Below are 22,280 nucleotides of genomic sequence, written 5' to 3'. Positions count from 1 at the left end.
TTTGAAGGTAGGAATAATATTTGCATCCTTCCCATCCTCAGAGTTTTGTTTTTCCATGACACTCTAAAAACTTAGAGAGTGTCGCCATATCCCTTCCAGGTCATCTGCCCCTGCTTCCACCTTTTTATATTTGAGTTTAGTCAAGGCCAACTTATCTGTACAGGCCTCCTCCCACCTTGGCTTGACCTGATGCTTGCTGAGTTGGACTTTGCTTGAGGTTGGAGAGGAATATGTTTGAAAATCAACCAGATGCTCTGGATCTCTTTTCTCTCCAGAGCCATCTGCCAAGGGACTCTTTCAAGCCTTCCCCTCAGCTGCCTGGGGCTGTGAATGGAATTAGCACTGTGCAGAGATCAGGACCAGTCTGCTCTCTTGCAGTCCAGGGCTGGTATCCAGTTTTTTGCCTTGTTCCTTCCTCTAAGGATCCTGAACACCTCTATCTCATGGTCATCCAAGGCTTGCACATCACTATCCTGTCCATTCCTTTTGTAATTATGAGCTGCAACAGAGCTGCATGAGCTCCTTGACTCCTCCATCACCTCAGCCAGGAAGTTGTCTTCAATGAACTTCAAGAGCCTTCTATATTTCCCTGGGTTTTTTCAACTCTTTTTTGGAGTTTTATAAATACTGTGTCTTAGTGTGAGGTGTGAAGTTACCATTGGTAACTGGCAGAGTTGCCAGATGGATCTAGTCTCTGATATTCCCCGTATCACCTGATCACTGGCTCATTGCTGGACACTTGTTCTAGACTATTAATGCTGTCAGAACTCTTCTATTAAAAATAGAAACACTTACCATTGTATACAACCTACAGTAAAAATAGCTGAACTCTACCTATAATGAAACTTGAAGCATGCTTGACTAAATCCCCATCACTGTCATTTCTGAGAGCACTAACCTGTTTTGTGTCAGGTGGCTGTGGTAGAAAAGAGTAACAGAAAGGTGTTTTGAAGGAAAATATGTTTCATCAGAAATTTTTAAGATAACAATGTCAAGTCACGACTTGAGGGCAATTTTAACTGCTGGTTCTTACTAGCTCCAACATTAACAATTGATTTGGGGGGGGTGGGGAGGGAGAGGAGTGCAGGAGTTAAATATGCTCTCTACAAAAAACAGTAATCTTCATAAAACTGTCATATTCTTTGTATTTGTCACTCATGTCCAGCATTAGCAAAAAGTGATGCTAATCTTTGGAAAGTTGAAAAGACATTAAATTCCTTCCTCTTTAATAAGTTATAGCAGGGTCTCAAAAGATCTGCAAAGAACTTGAAAGCAGAGTTGCTTTTCAATATTTAAAATGTTATGAATATTCATCTTTCACTTTTACTCTGACTCCTATCCACCACAAATGCACAGGACAAAATGTTCAAAATGTTTTCCATGCTGGATCTACTTAAATGGTTCTTTTCTCCCATATGATTTGTCAACTCTGCAAATATTACTCAGGCCCCTGTTTACTTTTTATCCATATATAAAACACATTTTTGAAACTAAATCCTGATTCATTACAGTCCGATTTTTGGATTAAGTGTTTCCTGAAAAAAAATATACTATATTTTGCACCATTTTCTGCATTGCTGTTAATCCCTTAGCCCTCCATAAATTGCCTTTGGCAAGGACACCTTCCACTAGACCAGGTTACTCAAAGTCCCATCCAACCTGACTTTGAACACTTCCAGGGAGGGGGCAGCCACCACTTCTTTGGGCAACTTGTGCCAGTTCTTCACCACCCTGAGGAATTAAAAAAATTTCTTCTTAATATCTAATTTAAATCTCTTGTCTTTTAGTTTAAAACCATTGTCCCCTCTCCTATCACTATCTACCCTATCTATGTAAAAAGCCCCTCCTCCTCTTTTTAATAAGCCCCCTTTAAGTACTGAAAGGCCACAATGACATCTCCCCATAGCCTTCCCTTCTCCAGGCTGAACAACCCAGCTCTCTCAGCATGTCCTCACAGGACGTGTCCCAGCCCTCTGAGCATCTTTATGGCCTCCTCCAGGCCTGCTCTAATACATGTGTGTCTTTCCTGTGCTGAGGACCCCAGAGCTGGGCACAGTACTCCAGGAGGGGTCTCACCAGGGCAGAGCAGAGGGGAGAATCACCTCCACTGAGCTGCTTTTGATGCAGCCCAGGATGCCATTGGCCTTCTGGGCTGTGAGTGCACACTGATGGGTCATGGCCATACTTTCATCCACGAGAACCCCCAAGCAGATGTCTTCTCAAGGACATCTTCTCTCAGTCTGGGCTCATGTCTGGGACTGCCCCAACTCAGGTGCAGCTCATTGCACCTGGGCTTGCTGAACCTCATGAGGTTCACTTCCCAAGTGCATCCAGGTGCCCCTGAATGGCATCCCTCACTTCTACTGTGTCACCTGCACTGCTCAGCTTTGCGTTATTGGTGATGGCGCAGGGATCTCATTGTCTGTGTTCTTGATAAAGATATTGAAGAGCATCAGTCCCAAAACAGCACCCTGAGGGTCACCTCTTGTCATCGGCCTCCACCTGGATATTGAGCCATTTGCCACAACTCTCTGTCTGTGTCCATCCAGCCAATTCCTTACCCATCATATCACCCACGTCTCAAATCCATGTCTCTCCAATTTGAAAGGAAGGATGTCATGTACTTCATCATTCATGAAGAACATTTATGTGTTTCTTGTGAGAACATGTGACTTTACAGGAAAAGAAAGGATCATCCCAGAAAAATCTACAGCTTTTCCACTGAAAGATTTGGAATCAGAATGCTCATTTTAAAGCAAAAAAAACCCAAACAAAAACAAATCCAAACCGACACCTTACTAACAGTATAGTCTTCTGTTTGTTTCTAAGTGAGCTTTGTTACCCCATATACTCCCACTGATGAATTAAGCTGTCTGGTAGGAGGTTTCTTGTGCTCCACATCATTTGGTTGTTAGCATATACCCAGCAGCAACATGTTTTATAACCTTCAGAAAATATGAAACATTGCCATTTGTAATATGAATACATGAGGGTATTCTCATTATATAAATAGGAAATCTGTTAAACTCTCACCAAGCTGAGGAATATTTTCTTTCCAATATATTGTTTGTTTCCTTTGGGAAATACTGTCTTTAATAAAAAAGCACCTTTGTAGAGGCTGTAATGGGTTGTTTAAAAACAAGAAAATGAAAAACCCACACACAAGTCCTAAGAGAGAAGACATGAAGGGAATTGAATATTTCTGCTGTCAGAGCATTAAAAACAAAAATACAAAATGTGCTATATTTAAATTAACTTTAATAAGAAGTACAAAAAGATAATGTTAAGCAATATTTTGCATGTGGTTAATAAATATTCTTCAACAGCAAGCAGTGACACATTCAAACATAAATCCAGTTATTTCTTTTACATTTTAGAAAAGTAACGATTTTCCCAGTTAAAACAAGGTCACAAATTACAGAATATTATAATCTTCTTTAATTATTTATAACTATGAAACCTACTAAATAAGTAAACTGTCACCCAGAAGATTTTATATGACATTGATGTTCAAGGTTAAGTATACTTACATTTATCATGCAGTTTCTTATTGTGCATATTTGATTGGTGTTTAAGTTCAAAATTATTGGTTTCATTCTTCTCATTCCCTTATTTCTTTTTAATATACTGGGAGTGCCTATTTTCCAAGTCCTATGTATTTTCACACCTAAGTGACTCACTAAAGTAGATGTGTCATACAATGCATAAATGTTTTCTGACTCCAGCCCAGCTGAGAAATTGCAAACCATGTATGAATCAGAGACCACTTTGTTTTTACTATTTTTTTTTAATCAAGTATAACAACATTTAGTGTAATCACTTCCATTAAAATTAAAGTGCCTTCAAATGTTTCGCAATAAAGTGACTATTTGGAGGGGAGAGGGTGAAGGGGTGCAGTTTAGGAACTGATATTTTAACAGTTTATAGATACGGTGCATATGTGTTCTAACAGATGTAAAGTACTACATTGCATTCCGTGCTATTGCTAAGCTACAGCAGCCTATAAACTGATAAATTCAGCCAAAATGAACATCTAATAAAGAATATCAAAAGCACTTGATCAAAGTAATATCTTGTTCCATTCGCTATTTCCATCCATCCTCAACGGCGTGGTTTGATGGATAAAGTATAGGAAAGCAAATATAACACTTCAACCTGTTGAAGCTCACCCCTTTTAATATCAGATGAATGAAAACACTCATTGCAATCATTAAAAACCTTGAATGCATAAGGACACACTCCAGAACACCTTATCAAGTAAAGTATTCACATTATGTAAATAATTTGAAAGCAAAATAGAACTTTTAAATTATCCAACAATAAAAATATAATCATATATATTTATGTAGACTCCAACACTAGAGGAAGAGTATACATTATCTTGCATATTTTAAAGTATCCTCCAAATTCCTTTTGTTAGTGTTATCACCTCATCCTAACTTACAGCACTTTCACAATATTCTTAAAGGGTACTAATAAATATCAAGGAAAAAACAGACAAAGCTCTGTATTTCAGTATGGTTGACACTTCTTTTAAGGGCTTATTTTCATGGATTAGAGAACTGACAATCCATATCCAAAGGAGAGTCCAGGTGTAGTTAGGTGTACTCCTCTTCTGGAAAAGTCCTTACTGATTTCACTGATACAGATAAATATGATGAGGATGTAAATTAGTTTTATTTTAATTTCAGAGCAAATTTTGCCCTGATCTCCATCAGAGATGTCAAGCCCTCAAAATTTATTCTCCTCCAGTAAGATATAATCACAGACTCCAAAAACATGAGTTAAAAGATTCACCTAGAAAGATCTGAATCTAGAAAATTAAGGGTTTAAACTAGAGAGAAAGAAAACATTTTATGCAATTAACATATGCCAGGCATTGTAACAAAGTTTTGATCCTTTAACTTCTACTACTAAAGACCTAAAGTCCCTCACTGATTCTCAGATGACTGTAATTAATAATTGGATTTAGAAAATAATTTAAGGTTCTATTTTTTTAGGGACTTTGGGTCATCTACAGAAATGAGGTGGAGGTTTCCTTGACTAAAGAGAAAAAAAAAAGATATATTAAAGGGATGTAACTAGAATTTCTATTGTGCACTAAGAGGATTCTAACAGGAGGTTCACTGGTGCTGTGATGAGATGGAAGGAATCTTAACAATGCTTTATAAAAAACCATTCATTTTACTCAAGGCTGAAGGGTGATCTGACTTTTACACAAATTCACATAATTATTTTAGCATTTGTGTAAGACAAAAACTTTTTATGTGACATGAAATTATAACACATTTGGAGAGTCTATTTAGGTATGTTTAGATATTTCTACAATTTCCAAACTGTGTTTTTTTTTTAATGAAGCCACTTAACCACTGGGTTTATTTTAAAATGTTTTCTTCCTCTACTTTAAAACTCATTGCATGGCTTTAAAAATTTTAGCATTATGTGTCTGCACATAATCGGGCACAGATGATGATAGCTTCATATCCACACTGAAATAATCTTTCATGCAAATATGTTAGGAGTGGTAATGCTCAGCAGCATAGACTTCATCTGTTTTGTGAAGGCCAAAGCAAAACCTATGCACTACTAAGCTTTCAGAAAAGGAATGAGAGGTATGTAGGATGAGTGCTGACTCTCTGTGCTTAAGTGAAAGCCATGCTTTTTAAGAAAACAAAGTGTAGAATTAACAAAATTCTACTTAATTTCTGAAGCTTCTTTTCTCCTTCCACCCAAGATGTTCCAAACAGCAGGAGACACACAGTATTGCATGGTCTGTTTTCACAAAGCAGTCACTAGAGGCCTCTCGCTTTCAAAGGCACAACTCGTGTCCCTCAAGTTCAGTAAAATTATACAAGTATTTCCATTTTATGTGCTCTAGAAGTTATTGTCCACAACTCACATGTGGCAGTGAAGGCTCAGAACTGAAGCTGAAACAAAAATACACATTACCTCCCTCAGTGACTTCCTCCTCAGTTATCTCACATTCCAGTGCCATGGTAACAAAGCCATTTGTGTGCTCTCTTTTCTCCTTTCCTCCCCCATGCATCCCTACCTCCTCCCTGCTGCTTCTTGTTGATTTCATACAGACAGTTTTTGGTCTCTTTTGAAAAGTCTCATCACCCTGTATGTTATCTGTAACCACTGGGAGGGGAAGGTGATTCAGTAAGGCTCCTGTTCAGTCTCTAGATGCTCTTTCCTGTGACTACATGGGCAAATTGGCTCCTTAATTTAGAATAATGTTCAGTGGTATGAGTGGTCTGCCAAACTAAAGCTCATCTCTCAGAACGCCTACCATAATATTTTTTTAAAGATGCTCAACAATGCAGCAGCTACAAGTTGAATTAGCTCACGTATGACAGGTGGAGGTAATTTAATTGGCCACAGCATAATTGAGAATTTTCTACTCTTCTGTCATGAAGCCTCCAGCAGACAACTCTGACTGATAAACTGTGCTGATCTCTACTTTTCATGCTGATTTATAAATTACTGTTAAATTACCTGACACATGCATCCAGAAATATGTGCCCCAGTACTACACTGGAAGCCAACTTCATAAGCCTCATTTAGAATTACTGTAACTCCAATCTAACTTTACCACAGTGTTTTATCTTTGTATTTATTTTATTAATTTATTAAATAATAAAATATGACACACTGACCCAAGAATAATAGGAGAAGTCAGTTAGATTAATATGCCAACCAAAAAATTCACTGTCAGATTCCATTGCAAGTCCTTGACAGAGGAGTGACTTGCATTTTCTCACTCATACTCCCCATTTTAAGACCTGCAAGATTTACTCAAATTATAGGAAACCTCTACATATTTGGCACATAGATTTGTGACATTAGCTTTAAAATCCCAGACACAGATTCTATGGTAAATGAAATGACACAGATTCCTTCTAAAGGAAAGTAAGGCCTAACTCTTGTATTCTGGTATTCCTTGCACAATGCTCCCATTCACTTAAATCTTTACATTTATATTCACTTATCCACTTTTCGCTGGTAGTCTTACAAAATTGCAACTTATGTGTACTCAGTTGGGCCACTGTAAATGTTTCTGCAGTGAAACAGTAAAGCATACTCCTTCTTCCCATAGGAGATTGCTTTAACGTTGACCAATTTACTAAATTTTCTGGAGCGTGCCCATTTAAAAGCCTTGTGATGGCCACAATAATAACTGCATGTATATATTTAAAATGTTTTGGAATTTTTAATGAGTTTATATAGTATGCCTACTTTGCTATATAAGTGGGCAATAAACATAACTTTACCATGTGATAAACACCTGTTTTTTCTACTGACTCAAGCCAGTGTAGAGAAAAGGGTCAGTGGATGAAAAAATACTTGTACCTAATGAAAGTGCTAGCAGCAGGGCTGACTAGCATGAGACAGCATCAGGCTTCTTGTGCAAACTGAAGATGGGCTTTTTGCATGCAGCTCTGAGTTACCCAGATGGTATTTTCCAGAGAAGTCTTGCTGGAGAAGACTTTACCATTAAAAGCCTTTGAGGAGGTCCCATTCTTGGATAAGGATGCAAGATCCTTCCTTATCAGATAATTCAACATGACTGAGCACACTCACATTTGGCATGGGGAGACTTCTGACTATACAGTGTCGTGCATGAAGAAATGCACAACAGTTTCAACACTGTGAAGGGTTTGAGTACCTGGGATGTAGCCAAGGGCGAAACACAAACCTCTGTTTCTCACACTCCAGTCTGGTGAGGTTTGGAGAGTCCCCAGATCTTGCCAATAAGAACAGAAGGTAAGAATTCTCACTAGGTCACAGGAAGGAGACCTCAGCCACAGAAAACATAATCGAGCTATTCAAGTTCAAGAGCATTTTAGGAGGGGCCTCCATTAAACTATACAGTCAGAGCCCTTTGCCAAAAACAGAGCTAAAAGTGAAGGGATTTTTCTACAGTCCTAATATTTACAATTATTTGTACATATGTACATATTTATATATTTATTCATACCTGGACAACGTGATGTCAAAGGGAAAATTTTTTAATTTACAAATGAAACATTTTAAAAATGTATGCTTATACCATGAATAAACCCTTTTTTTATTGCTTGCCTTCTAGCCTTTTGTTCATAATCACACTATTGCACACATCTCCATGTTACATGGAAGATCTACATTTACATATAAATAGATATGAAAATAAGGATATTTTTATTTTCATGTTCTGAGTAAAGTGCTCATTTTTAAGCTACTGTTGATGAGAAAGGTTTAGTCTGACAGTTTAATTAGAGGGAATTCAAGGGATACACACCTTGTCCATGCTTCTCCCCTTCTTTTATAACCTACTAAAGGTCTTTATTTTACTGATGTCAACTCTGTCTTAACTATTAATTCTATTTATAATATGCATTTGTGACCTTGGCATCTATACTGTCACACAAAGTACAAAACAGAATCACATCAAAAGCAAAGAAAAAGCAAGAAAATAAAACAGCAAAAGAAAGCAGTGCTTCTCTTTGTTGTTTTTAGCACACTTCCATGTCTTAAGATACTCTTTTATTTGATTTTAGAAATATTTGTACAACTTTTTTTTAAACTCTGAACATATCTATTTTATGCACTATACTCAAGTTACTGTACAAAACTGCAATAAATGACACTATACGACTACATATGTCTCTACTAGAAGACATCATCATAAAGGTGTATCTTTTCTAAAGGTCAACTAATAACTGCTAATGTATGTGTGAATCAAAATATTTTTGATTGGCCAAGTATATTAAAATCTAAATACAGTACACAGTTATTATTTATGCTATGATTTACCAGGCCTTTAGGGGCATAAAGAATCTTTGCAAAGGCTCAGAAGAAAAACAATTTTACTGATAGTATTAAATGTTCTTATAAAATTGCCAATTTTGTTTTATTTCTGTATATGAAATACAGTTGATGCCTACTGATGATGCATGACCTTTTATTAAAAAAATAACATTCAAATCTTAGCAAAATCATTTCTAGTATACAAAGTTGTTGTAAAGTTATGTCAGCAAAATGTAAAGTTGCAATTTACAAAAGCAGCAGTAAATTTTATTATATGGACATATTCCTGAACTTAAATCATGGTTCTTGTTTCCGTTGAAAACAGTGCTTCCTGGGACAAATACAGGTAAATATTGTAATGGCAGGATTTAGGAAAACATTAAGCAAAGAAAAAAAGTATATCATATTACTGATAAACTTAAACCTGAAAAATTTCTGAGTGATTCTAGAAACCTGAAAATAATTCAATTAAGAACAAAATCAAAAATAATAATTAAAAAAAAATCCAGCTTTGCTGAACCAGACAATCCAGCTTAGTAATATCAAATAAATAAACAGTGAAAAAATAAGTATCTCACTAGCAGAAGTCGGTTGATATTGAATTTGATTTACCCTTTTCCCTGAAATCAATTAGATGAATTTATTAACAACTTCAAAGAGGACATAAGTAAGAAACTTGTGGCTTTTGCCATACAGTAGTGTTTACTACCTCCTCAATCTAACTTGTATCCAGAATGTTTGTGAAGAGCAGAACTGTACGACCTCCGTACTCTGGTATGTACATGGGTACTACTATTGTATGAAACAATTACACCTTTTTAAAAAAATCACTTTTTTTAAATGACAGTTTCTTTCACTAAAGTAGAATTAGTTACTTTATAGAAAAATATTTTAACTTTAAATTAAAAAAATACTGCTCCTAAATAATTATGTAGGATCACATCTTCATCTCATTGTACGGAGAGAATATAATTCTGTATATTTGAATCCTAGTTTAACAGAAGTCCCCTGGGTTTAACTTTTAAAGAGCTGGCTGTATTTGCCATGGGTGCTATCTGTTTACAGACCCATGAATTAACGCTGTGTCCCTCCTTTGGAGACACACAGACAAGACATTTATATACACACTGTACAGAATGGTTCACAGATTAGCAGTTATTAGTCGGACTGTACATAGCGAACAACCTATCTGATTAGAATGATGCTTGAAGTCCTCAGTGCAAGTCAGCTTTTAGGTTGATGGTGCAAAGCCAAGTAAGACGGGCTCCCTATTTAAATATGTAGCCCAATACACTAAATTAAAAGTACCAAATAAGACTGGAAACACTATTCTAGACATTCTGTCAATTTTGCTAACACTGTTGAATGTCTTCTTTGCTTCTTGTGGCTTTGCTTCTGGTTTTGCCTTGTTGGGTTCTGCAGTTGTAGCACTCTTGGAGATGGTTGGTAGAACTGAGTCCTTGGTAATATTTGGAGCATAGTTGGCAACAGCCACTGCATAGGCATTGTTTTTCTTAATGACAGATGCTTTTTCTTTTTTCTATTGGAAGACAGCAGGAAGTTAAATATTTCATGTGTATTTGCCAGAATAGACTTAATAAAACATCATTTCAAAAATAAAAGAAATAAGTGAGCATATTAAAATAAATACCATGCCAATCAAATCAGATATAAAGAAAGACATTTCCAGTCTATCCAAAAAGAAGGTTGAGGTGACATAAGATTGCTCTTGCACCAACAGATGCCCTACTGAAGTTATGTGAGGAAGTCTCTGTTACTGGGACTGTAAGCATAACTGGAGAAGCATTGCCCTTTCTGTAGTGGCTTTGCATCTGTCTCCTTACAACAGAATTGCAAGTTCTTTACAATGTTTTCTGTGAAGATTACCCGTCATGGTAGTAAAATTAAAATTAGGCCACCTTTCTCACATAAAACTAGCATGACTATCATTTGGGCATGTCATAACATACCACTAATAAATACATGAATTTCAGTTAAGGGTATACATTTTTTAGAGACTCTGGAGAAATGTGCTTACACATATATATATATACATAGGCACACATATAGAGAGGTCAGGAAGAGATTGCAATTAAGTGAAAGAAGGAATCCAGACTGATAGTTTTAGAACTGAGCTGAGATTTAGCCCTAAAACTATTTCTGTTTCTCATAAATTATTGGTTAAAAAATGTGTAACAATGATGAAAACAGACCAAGAAGGTAAAAAACAGCAGAAGATGAGGAGAGTGGGATGAAATTAATTTAAGAAGCTTAGAAAAGGGCAATTTAAGTCCTGCACCTGGGGAGGAATAAGCTATGCACCAGTGCAGGTTGAGGCTAATGGGTTAGAAAGATGCTTTGTAGAAAAAACCCAGGGGGGTCCAGGTGGCCACCAAGTTGAACATAAGCCAGCAGTGAGCCCCCACAGAAACAAAGGCCAGCAACCTCCTGGGCTGCATCACAGAGTGCTGCCAGCCAGCCAAGGGAAGTGGTCATTCCCCTTGACTCAGCTCTGGTGAGGCACATCTGGAGTGCTGGATCCAGTTCTGTGCTTCCCAGATCACGAGAGACATGGACATAATGAAACTAGTGTAGTGAAGGACCACAGAGGTGATTTAAAGCCTGAAGCATCTGAAATACAAAAGGCCAAGAGAGCTGGGGCTGTTTAGCCTGGAAAAGAGAAGGCTCAGGGGGAGTCTTGTCAATGTATGTAAGTATCTGAGAATAAAGATTAGACTTTCTGCAGTGAAATACAGTTGAAGGACAAGAAGCAATGAGCACAAAATGAAATACAGAATATTCCATTTAAGTGTTAAAAACCCTCCCATTTTTACTATGAGCTTGACCTAGTGCTGGCATAGGTTACCTAGAGAGGTTGTAGAATCTTCATCTTCAAACATATTAAAAAAATATCTGGACAATGACCCTGAGCAACCATCCCTAGCTGACCCTGCTTGCACTAGGGGAGATAAATGTAATGATCTCCAGAGGTCAATTCCAACTTCACCAGTTCTGTGTCGTTATGGGACTGTGTATGCTTTCAAAGGGCTGAAGTTCAGCCAGAGGCAGGTCACTGGAGAGTCCATGTGGACACATGGGCACAGGGATGTATAGGGAATGAATACAGGCTTGGGGTTTTAGACCAATACATAGGTTCACAGACTAGTTCCGCAATAAGACTAATGCTGTAAATTAATCCAATGCTTTGCAGCAATCTCAGACTAAGGAATTTCCAATTACCTACAAGAAAGAATGGAAGGCAGTTTCCCAGGAAGCAATATATATTATTTACATATATATAAATATAACATATATAATTTATATAAAATAATAGAATAATATAATGTAATTTTAAATATATGTATGTAATTTAGAGACGAGCAAATAAATATTAGATTTAGTCCATCTCTTCCACAAAATACAGAATTAAGCAGATGAAAAAATAGCTAATTTCTCGATCATATAAGAAATCATCAGTTGTATTGGTTTGTTTTGATTTTTAATCTGATGGAAGTGACATAAGTAAGGGAATTCTTGTGACATTTCTCATACAGGTGCATTTCAGCTTTTTACTTCCACTGGGAGGCATCTATTCCATTTCCAATTTTGGTTTTAAATTACATCCAATTTGATATTTATCTGGTCCATCTAAAAATCTTGCTAGGATCTTCATGGTTGGATGTTGTGCCTATAATACCTTGTCTTAGGAGATGGTGTCACATAAAAAGAGAATCTGGGAATCAGCTGGGAATTCAGCATTGTTCCTTATCGACTGGCATGTGAAAAATAGTTGATCAAATGTGTAGCTTTTTCCTGCACTTGCCTTCCTGTGAGGCAAATTCCCTGTCAACAGCACTTAGAGAAGAATTTCCATATAATGTAAACACATACAACTGTCACTGAGGAAACATATTTCATTTTAATTAGTGAAAAGTATTTCATTTTAATTAGTGAAAAGTAAGCCTGGCTTTAGGTGTACAGATACCTTCAGCTAAAAAAAGAGCAAATTACCAAATCAAATTATGAGAGGAACGCTTTAATTCATCTCTAAGTCCTTCTTCTCGGACACAATTAGTGTGTTTTTAAAAGGTATCTGTAATATCATTATTGAGACCTGCATAATAAAGCTAAACCATAATTTTGTCTGAGAAACTATGACTATGTTAAAAGCTTATATTTTTGTTAAGTCAGTTTGAAGAAAGAAGAGGACTGGACACATGGATGGTATATAAATCTTAAAATCCAATGGATGCTATTGTCACTCCTAGGAAAGGAATACTGGCTAGCTTTTAAACAGTCTTTTAAACTCCTAATATCACGAGACAATGCTATTTTACTTTAAAGGAATAACCAAAGGATGATCAGTGAGTTTATAAGGGCTCCCTACATCATTACAATTATAACTACCATTATTGTAATAATGGCAATAACTGGCACACAAGGCAATGTGCCAGTCTGAAAAGCTTCACTCAAGACATGCTGATAAACTCGCCCTGATTTACTTCTAGCAGGAGGTAATAGATCCTGAAGTTATGGATAGCACATGCCCCTCCAGAAATCACAGGAAATTATGAAGAATGAACATTTCTTCTAATTCTCCTTTACTATTGACTGAACATTTTGCTTCTTTATGAATTGCTTCTTTATGCATTCAAAATGATGAGAAATCGGTTAATGAAACCTGCTTCATATTTACTGCAATCATTTAGGAAGCAAATAAAATTCTATCCTATTTTAAGAAGGATCACAGAAGTCTATGTATTTTTCAGAAGAAATCTGTTTTCATTGGTAAAATCAAGGACTACGATAGGAAAAAAGGATAAAATATATTAAGTCAGTCAAAATGAGTGAGCTTTAACAATTCTTCTGTGTTATTATAATTCTAAACTGCAAATACAAAAATCACTAGCTCATTCTGTTTATGAAATGAGAAATTCTTTCAGGTCAAAACTTCTTCATTCCATCATGGCTACACCATTATAAAGAGCAGAAAATTAAGGCATGACTGTGTTTCTGTGTACTCAAAGCATCAACACATCATAGGTGAAGAATTTTGTACATCTGCTATCTAAAGTGGTTTTAACATTAATGTCTACCTATCATTAGGCATAAGTTTCAGAATACTGGAAATGTTCAGAAGTTCTAGATTTTGTTATTCATAGTACTTACATATATGGACATTAATTTGCTTTTCTAAACCTTACATACCATGAAAATTAATATGCAATATATATTTCTGTATTTTTTTTATTTTGAACTCAACTGAATTAAAAAATAAAAAAAAGTGATCCACCAATATAATCTGGATTAAATTTTATGAATTAAATTTTATGAATAACTCAGTTGTGTCTGAGGAGTCAAAAAACAAGACAAACAGTTCCTGAAATAAATAAAAAAAATATTCTTGATAACCAAATCTGGATTAGTGAAACCAAATGAGATTAGCAAAAGGGCAGAAATATTCCTGTTCAGGACAGAAAATACATGTATATTCTTTTGATTTAAAGCTTTTTTTTTATATATATAGCAAAATATCATAACAATATATTAGAGCTGGTTTAAGTAATTGACTGAAAAAAGGACTATTTCCTTAGGACTTACCTTATCATTCACTACACTTTTTCCATCCCAGGCCCATCCTCGTTTTGTGAAATAATTTACAGTTGCAAATTCAATTAATGCAGAGAATACAAATGCATAGCAAACAGCAATAAACCAATCCATAGCTGTTGCATATGCTACTTTGGGGAGTGAATTTCGAGCACTGATGCTCAGTGTTGTCATTGTCAACACAGTTGTTACTCCTGCAAGGGGACACAAAAACAGAACATCAACAATTTCACTTTGATTTTGAATGTTAGCAAAAATAAACGAAAAAATATCATGGTATGCTTTTGAAACACAATGAAATTTTCTTTTCTAAGTTGGTGACAAACATTGCTAGAATTGTATTAAATGTTGTATCTGGATTTTCCTTTGAAGTAATTTCAGTTCAATTTCTTGTATAAACTTTCCTTTTTAGATGAGCTGATGATTTCACTTACAGAAAATAAATTTTTTTAACCTATCAGGGCAGGATACATTATTGTAAGGAAAAAAATTAATAATTTCTTCAGAGATTCATAATATTTAGCAACACCAGAGCAATAATGATTAATAGGTTAATGTTTGGTAGCTGGCTTCTCTGCAATGGCTGCATGTTTGGCTCCCATATTTACTGAAATTACTACAGAAATGCCCTTTTTAAATGAGAATTTTTTTTCTTTACAGTTGCTGTCTTACTAACCATTCAGTGACATACTCAAGGACATAAACAGTGTAAGTTCTCATTCAGGTAACATGGATTGTATTCTAGAACAGTATTGATTTGAAATGACAGATTATTGAAACTGTACTATGTGTCAGAAAACAAGAGTTGGTGATACAGGAAGGCTGTGCATTCTCTGTGCAGTTACTAAAGGAACTTTGCAGTACTTTTTTACATAATGAGGATCCAGTAAAAAAAAAATAAAATCCCTCCCAAAAGAATCAGGAAGAAGATACATGGGCGGAAAGGAAGAACTTTTGTCTGAGTCAGATTTAGCAAGCAGAAATCCACAGCCATAAATACAGTCTCCATTCCTTAAGTAAATCCGTTCTCCCACCTCAGGCTGAATCACACGTAGACAAACCAAACTATTCCCTTTGTGGCACACCATTAAGCACGTCTGCAGAATTAAAGGCAACACAAAGTGATGTACTCAGCACAGATCAGCAAACCTACACTCCACTATGACAGCAAAGGAGATGCCATGGCAGAAGTATTAGTAACAGCACATCACAGCTTCAACAAATACACACTCATAAAACTGGTGTAGGAGGCTTCCCAAGAGAAAGTAAAGTGACTCTCCCTAAGCCAGATCTTCTGCTGTCAGCAATCTGTCACCTGGGTTCTAGAGGATCAACAGAGCTCTGATTTTCCTTCTGCTACAAGAGAAGAAGCAATTTTAACCACTGTGTGCAAGAGAAGAGAGGCAGCATTTGCATCTACTGAGACCTCCTCAGACTCCACAATCTTCATCCCTCCAGTAAAGATTCTCCATCTCTGAAGGTGCCACAAGGGTGACAGAGCAAAGCTAAGTGGACTCAGCTTCAGTGCCTTCAAAGGTCTGTGCAGCAGGGAAAACAACACACAGAAGCATTCTGCTGAGTCACACAGGAGACACCTTAGCAAACATAAATCTCTAATTGCTGTTTTTCAGCCACCATAAATTAAAGAAGTGGGTGGCCTGGAATCAGCCATGACACTGTTGGCATCTACTAGGCTATATAATGAAAAGGAAGCAGCTATCGTACAGAACAGTACGAAAATCTGTAGAAAAAATATATTTTGTAAAGAACTTAGTCTCTCCTAATGCTTACAGAACATATGGCTTAATTATTTTCAGCAGCTCAGGGAAAAGACAGCCTATCTTACATTTTAAATTATCACATGTAAATTTTAACACTGGTCCTGAGCTGCAGATAAACCATTATAATTATACAGAGGTTCAGTAAAGTGAGTATTTCTTAGATATAAGGTGACCTTATCCACATGTAAATATATACAGTTGCTAAGGTATTACTCAGTTTAAATCCCACTTTATAGAATAAATTAATCTTCTGGAAACCACATTGACTTCTTCAGAAATCTGATTTAAGATTTACTGCTGACCTTTCCTAGTCTCAGTTAAAACATTGTGAATTTATATCTTGTTACCACATGCTACCACTTGACAATTTCTCTAAAAAGTTCAGCAAGTTACACCACTTTGTGACCCAAATGCTAATCAAGCAGCACACTGTCAGACCATTGCCAACATACTTTCATTTATTCCTTCACTCTGTAAATTCAGTGATGTTCAAGCTATCACAGTCATTTAACCTGAATTGAATGGGAAAAAATTGGACAGAAAATTTTATCTTAATATCTGTCAGTTTAGGATTCTCTAGTCCTTTTAGATTGCTATTATTCTTCAGAGAAAAGACAGATGATTTTGCACATTATAGTTAATTTGAAAAATCAGTTCTATCAAGTCTTCTTTATGAAAAAGGACTGAATGGAAATAACCTGCCTCCTTGCCACTGCTAAACCTGAGAGGACTGAAAAGTTAATAATGTGGAAGAACATGGTCAACTTGAAAAAACAAAATTCATTTATTTCCTAAAGGTTTAACTTAAAACCTCACAAAACCCATACACTGATCAGAACAAAACACATATTCATCATTGCTCATCTAATTCATAACACTAGTGACCTAAAATTGGTATAAAATCAGCAAGTAGATTGTAGCCCCTACAATGAAGTGGTCAAAAAACATTTAAAAGGCTATGTAAAGACTGCATGATATCTCACTATGATGCAGAAAAAACAGTTTACATACAGGGCAAGAACTCTCTTCTACAGCCCAGCACCCAGCAGATGTGGCAACTGAATTGATGCCAGAAGAAACAGTCATGTATTATTTTGTGAGGACCATGAGCAGTCATCAGTTAGTCTTTGAAAAAGATCAAAAAAATAAACCATCCAACCACCTTTTTTCTCCAAAGAAGACCAAGAATTTTTACTTCACAGTGAACATCCTTACAAGGTTTGTTCGCAGCAGTGCATGCCTACAAAGCTAAATATCTTCTATCACTACAGGTTTATCCATTACAGCCAAGACTGGAGCTATTTGATTGCCTGGGATTTTTTTTTTTTTTATGTTGCTGCTTTTTAAACAGCATTTGCTTACTGGAGAGAGAAAATCCATCTCCCGAGCTGCAAATTCAACACTTTTCACTGGCACTAAACTTATATCTCTGGAAAATAGCAGCTCTGTTATGCTTATAACAGTGGAAGAGGTAATCTGAAAAGCAGATTGAGAAGAAGAAGAAATGAGAAGAAATGAGAAATGTCTAACTAGAAACAGAGAGTGGAAATAACAGGAGTTAACACATATTTAATAAAGTTAAAATCTGTCAAGATAACTACTTTATGCCCACATTTATTAATTACGCATAATGGTTGAAGAACATATCACAAAAGGATTGATAAATCACTTTTTTTTTTTTAATTTAGGAAATTAATTTCATTATTCTATTTTTTTAACAGCAATTGCAAATGTGTTTTGGTAATTAGATATCCAACCTGGCCCAAAACCCAAAGAGATTCATAAATACAAATAACAGTAGAAAGAAAAGATTGTTGACCATTTCAGAGATACAGATTACCACTTCATTTTATCACTCTGAGACCAAATAGAAGTGTAAACAAAAGTTTAAAAATTCTGTACTAGCATGATTTTAAAGCATTACACCATAACATTTCAGCACACAGGATGCTGTTTGCTTTTATTTACTCAATGTATATGTGTTAGCAGGAAATACAATACAAAAGGAGTGTACTTTTTTGCTTGAACACCAGCAGGTAAATCTGAACAACCATTGAGAGAATGATTACAGAAAATAGCTCAAGCACTCTTTTCACTAAAATAACAACACCAACCAGCCTTTTTAAATAGCTTGGAAGACAAGAACTATAACAAAATCTATTTCCAGAAAAGTTGAATTCAATCATTTGGGTAAGCTATGTATCCATATGGTGAAGCTGGTACCATGCTGCTTCACTGTATCAATACTGCGCAATGGAACACAATTTCCCATGGAGCAACAGACAAGTTTATTCCCAAAGCCAAATGGCAAATGCCATTTACCCCAACTCCAGGAAAAGCTGCATGCAATTATGCCACCCCTGGAATATGAACTAGCGTCTTCACACAAAACTAAGCTGAGGAGACATATTGGTTTGTCTGCAGCCAGCTCAGTCTCTTGCTCAGGGCTAGTTTTCCACTACCCACTGCCTATCACTATATAATTATATCTACATTAAGCAGAAATTCCCAATTAAGAAATTATAAACAGAAATGTGTGAGTGGTGGGATATCTCTAAAGGCACAAAAGATAATCTGTAGCATGTGGAAGGAGAGAAGAATAAAGACACTTGAGATTTTTTTTCAATGAAATGGGAAAATGTACTTTGTATTTATAGAATTGCTCAAAAGGACGGGTCTCTATTATTCAATTCCCATGTAAAAATAACCAGAGAACAAATCTTCAAAGTTCTCCAAGAACTTTTCTTGGGTTCCTCTTCCTGTAGTGTCACAATTAAAAAGTTGCTTTGGGTTTGCATGGCAAGGTTTTGGTAGTGGGGGGCTGCAGTGGTGGCTTCTGCGAGAAGCTGCCAGGAGCTTCCCCCATGCCTGAGAGATCCAAAGCCAGCCAGCTCCAAGAGGGACCCACAACTGCTGGCCAAGGCCAAGCCCAAGCCCAAGGGCAACACATCCAGTGCCTCTCTGATGACGTATTTAAGATGGAAAAAAAAATATATTGAGCAGACACAACTGCAGGCAGAGAAGACAAGTGAGAATATGTGACAGAAACACCTCTGCAGACACCCAGGTCAGTGGAGAGGGAGAGGGAGGAGGTGCTCCCCCACCAGAGATGAGATCCCCCTTTAGCCTGTGGTAAAAGCCATGGGGAAGCAGCCGTGGCCCTGCAGCCCACAGAGAGGTCCACAGTGGAGCAGAGATCGACCTCCAGCCCACGGAGGTCCCCCCAAAAGAACAGCTGAATGCCTGGAGGGGGCTGTGACACTATGGAAATCTGTGCTGGAGCAGGCTTCCAGCAGGACCTGTGGCTCCACAGGGGACCCATTCTGGAGCACTCTGCTCCTGAAGGACTGCACCCACATCAAGAACAAGTAAAAACAGACACAGGAACTGTGTAACAAAAATAAAATTATCACAGTGAACTGACAAAAGAACATAGCTATGTGAATTTAAATATAATAAATAATAAGACTAATTTTTGTTCTTTCCTGCTTCAGTTAACAAAGATTATATACCTAACTACATTTATTTTATCATTCTCATTGATACTCCATGTGAGTTAAATGATAGATAACTATAGAACTAAGAAAACTAATTTCTGATTTGTCACCTGCATCTAATGCTGCTATTCAAACACATGTGATGCTTCTAAGTGCTATGACCCATTAAAACAAAGCAAGAATCCAAGAAGCTGCACAAGATTAGTTTTGCTAATATTGTTGACACTAAATGCATGACAATAAACACATTAGTAAATGAAACAGATTGTAATCTTGCACTAAATGAAGGCATTATGAACCACTCTTATTCTCTTTCATTAAGAATGCAATCAGATTTATCTGCTAGAGAAAACACATTCAAGACTTATTTAATCAAAGATGACGAAAATTTCTTCTTCCAATAATTTAAAGCAAAGTTGAAGCAATATAGTAATAATATTAAATAGATGCCATAAAGAAAGGGGATTAAAGAGCTCAACTATAAAATAAGCCTCATTATACCAACCCCTAACGTTAGCCTAGAACTTGAAACCACATTGCAAGAGAATAAAAAGGGAAAAGAAAAGTAACTTCTTTCACCCATGAAATAATACATGCTAAGTGGTGCTTTGAATAACTTGAAGGTATGTTTCATGGAAAGGAACAGTATTCCTGTAGTTGGTCCTTGGCTCTCAAGAAGGTCATTGAAATAAATTTCTCACCGATTTTTAAAAACACTTTGTCAGACTCATAACTTCTGTTTAATTACGTTTTAAAATTGATATATTTAATATACAATGCAAAAATGGGTATCTAACAAGTGACTACTTCATATAAAAACTAAATATTAAGTATGATCAATAAAATGTAAAGGAATACTCCCTAAAATTTTTATATTCTCTGCTGAATGTAGCTCATTTCATTAATGTGACTGCAGTATGAGCTTCTCTTGTAACTGGATGGAGCCTACTCCAAAGTATCACCCAGATGAAACCTTGAGTGTACCAGCCCAACTCCAACTGACAAGAATATTTCGGTATGCTCAAAAACCACTAAAGAGCTATAGAGGAACTTTGTTATGAAACTCTGACTAATTGCACATTTTTGTAACACATTCAGGCAAGAGACCAGGGGGTATCAGAAATCCCAGTGACAACTGCTGCCAGTAGGTATGGAGAAAGCCTGGGAGATCCACTTGAGGCTGTGCATTTAGAGAGCCCATTGGCAGCTTCTGCTGACAATCTCATCTAGAGTGTCAAAGAATGTTATAAAATAGCTCCTCAGGGAAAATCCAACCCAACCCACTGAAAAAGGCTAAGCCTGGGGAGCAAATGCTGCATGCTAGGGCTAAGGTTTCTTCAAAAGGCAGAGCCTGGATGTGTCTTGTTTCCCTGGGTTAAGGGTGCCTGAAGGGGACAGAGCCCTTACTGGCATACAGGGTGCATGTCTATGTGGTAGGAATAAAATACTAGCATAAAACTGCCATGTCTGCAATAAACTCAATGTTTTTAGTAAAGAGATTTCAGGTTTGGTGTCGCTGAGTGGTGTGATTCTGTTCTTGTGGCCCTCCTATGCACTTCCCTCAAGACTGAATCAGTCCTGAAGCAAGACACTTCATTATCCATGTCATACTAAACCCCAGGAGAGTAAAGAAGCAGGCTGCCATGCAGATACCACTTATTTCTAAAAAAAATTTAAATTAAACAGAAAATAAATCAAGAATAAAGAACAGGTGTGCAGGAAGGGACACATTTCAGGAAAATTATCCCAGGGTCTTGTTATGGATGGAGGGCCTTGTTAACAGTGACACAGTAACAGAAAGTGCATTTTAGGAAGAGCAGATGTGAGACTTTTTTTGGAGAAACCAGTGACACTGTCCTATATGTATTGGAGTGGATACAGAAAAGGGCAAAGACAGAGATATAGAAGGATTTGACAGTGTACTTGTGAGGGTGAAAAACAGGAGTGTACGTTTTCATAATTAAAAATAGATAAATTCACAGAAGATTGTGAAGAAAGACAAAGAATCTGCCTGATAGCTGCCTGGAAAACCATGGTAGAATTCTGGTCCCACTGAAACCACTGACCCATTTCATCTGACTTCTGTAAGGCTCATATTCAAACCTGCAATTTTCACAGTGCTTTGTGTGGCATGTTTTCTACCAGGAGAGACAGTAAATGCTTTGTTGTGCATCATATTTAATATGCATTTGAGTTTGGCCTATTTTTTGAAGAGTACATGGTGCTCACTGATGACTAAGCATACCATTTTATGCAGCATTTTTGATGGGTGATTTCACACAGAAAATAATTTTATTTTGCTGATCTCTTTTTCTTTAAAAGCGAACAAACTAAATGAACTTTGCTTTGCAAATAAGAAAGACGTTACTTTGAGAAACACCATCTTATTGCTCTGCTGAACCTGCCTCACAGTAATCTCCAATTTGAATTAGGAAAAAGTGTTGCCCAAACCCCTGGAATAGAGTTTCTTTAAAAGAACTTCAGCTTGAAATTTTAACACAAATAATTCAACGAATTCAAATTTAATTTGCCTAATTTACATATAAATTTAGAAATTTGCTTATCTACCAAGTACCGGAATACTTGGATAACACCAAGGTAA

General features: G+C 36.5%; 1 protein-coding gene across 3 annotated transcripts in view; it reads right to left on the bottom strand.

Annotated features, from left to right (window-relative positions):
• Positions 1-3,241: 3,241 nt before the first annotated feature.
• The window catches only part of GABRA2 (gamma-aminobutyric acid type A receptor subunit alpha2), a 65,287-nt gene continuing 46,248 nt past the window's right edge, over positions 3,242-22,280 (bottom strand). For all 3 annotated transcript variants that reach the window (XM_071432455.1, XM_071432453.1, XM_071432454.1), the window contains exons 9-10: positions 14,392-14,594; positions 3,242-10,330 (exon numbers count right to left, since the gene is read on the bottom strand). In XM_071432455.1, coding sequence (XP_071288556.1) covers positions 10,022-10,330; positions 14,392-14,594 — 512 coding nt within the window. In that variant the 3' untranslated portion in view covers positions 3,242-10,021. The remainder of the gene's footprint in view (positions 10,331-14,391; positions 14,595-22,280) is intronic.

Source organism: Agelaius tricolor, unplaced genomic scaffold (assembly GCF_023055355.1).
Source record: "Agelaius tricolor isolate 1412-34295 unplaced genomic scaffold, bAgeTri1.0.p SCAF_8, whole genome shotgun sequence".
In the NCBI taxonomy this organism is placed as follows: domain Eukaryota; kingdom Metazoa; phylum Chordata; class Aves; order Passeriformes; family Icteridae; genus Agelaius; species Agelaius tricolor.
The sequence above is the reverse complement of the archived record's forward strand: the minus strand, read 5'-3'. Positions and strand labels throughout refer to the sequence as shown.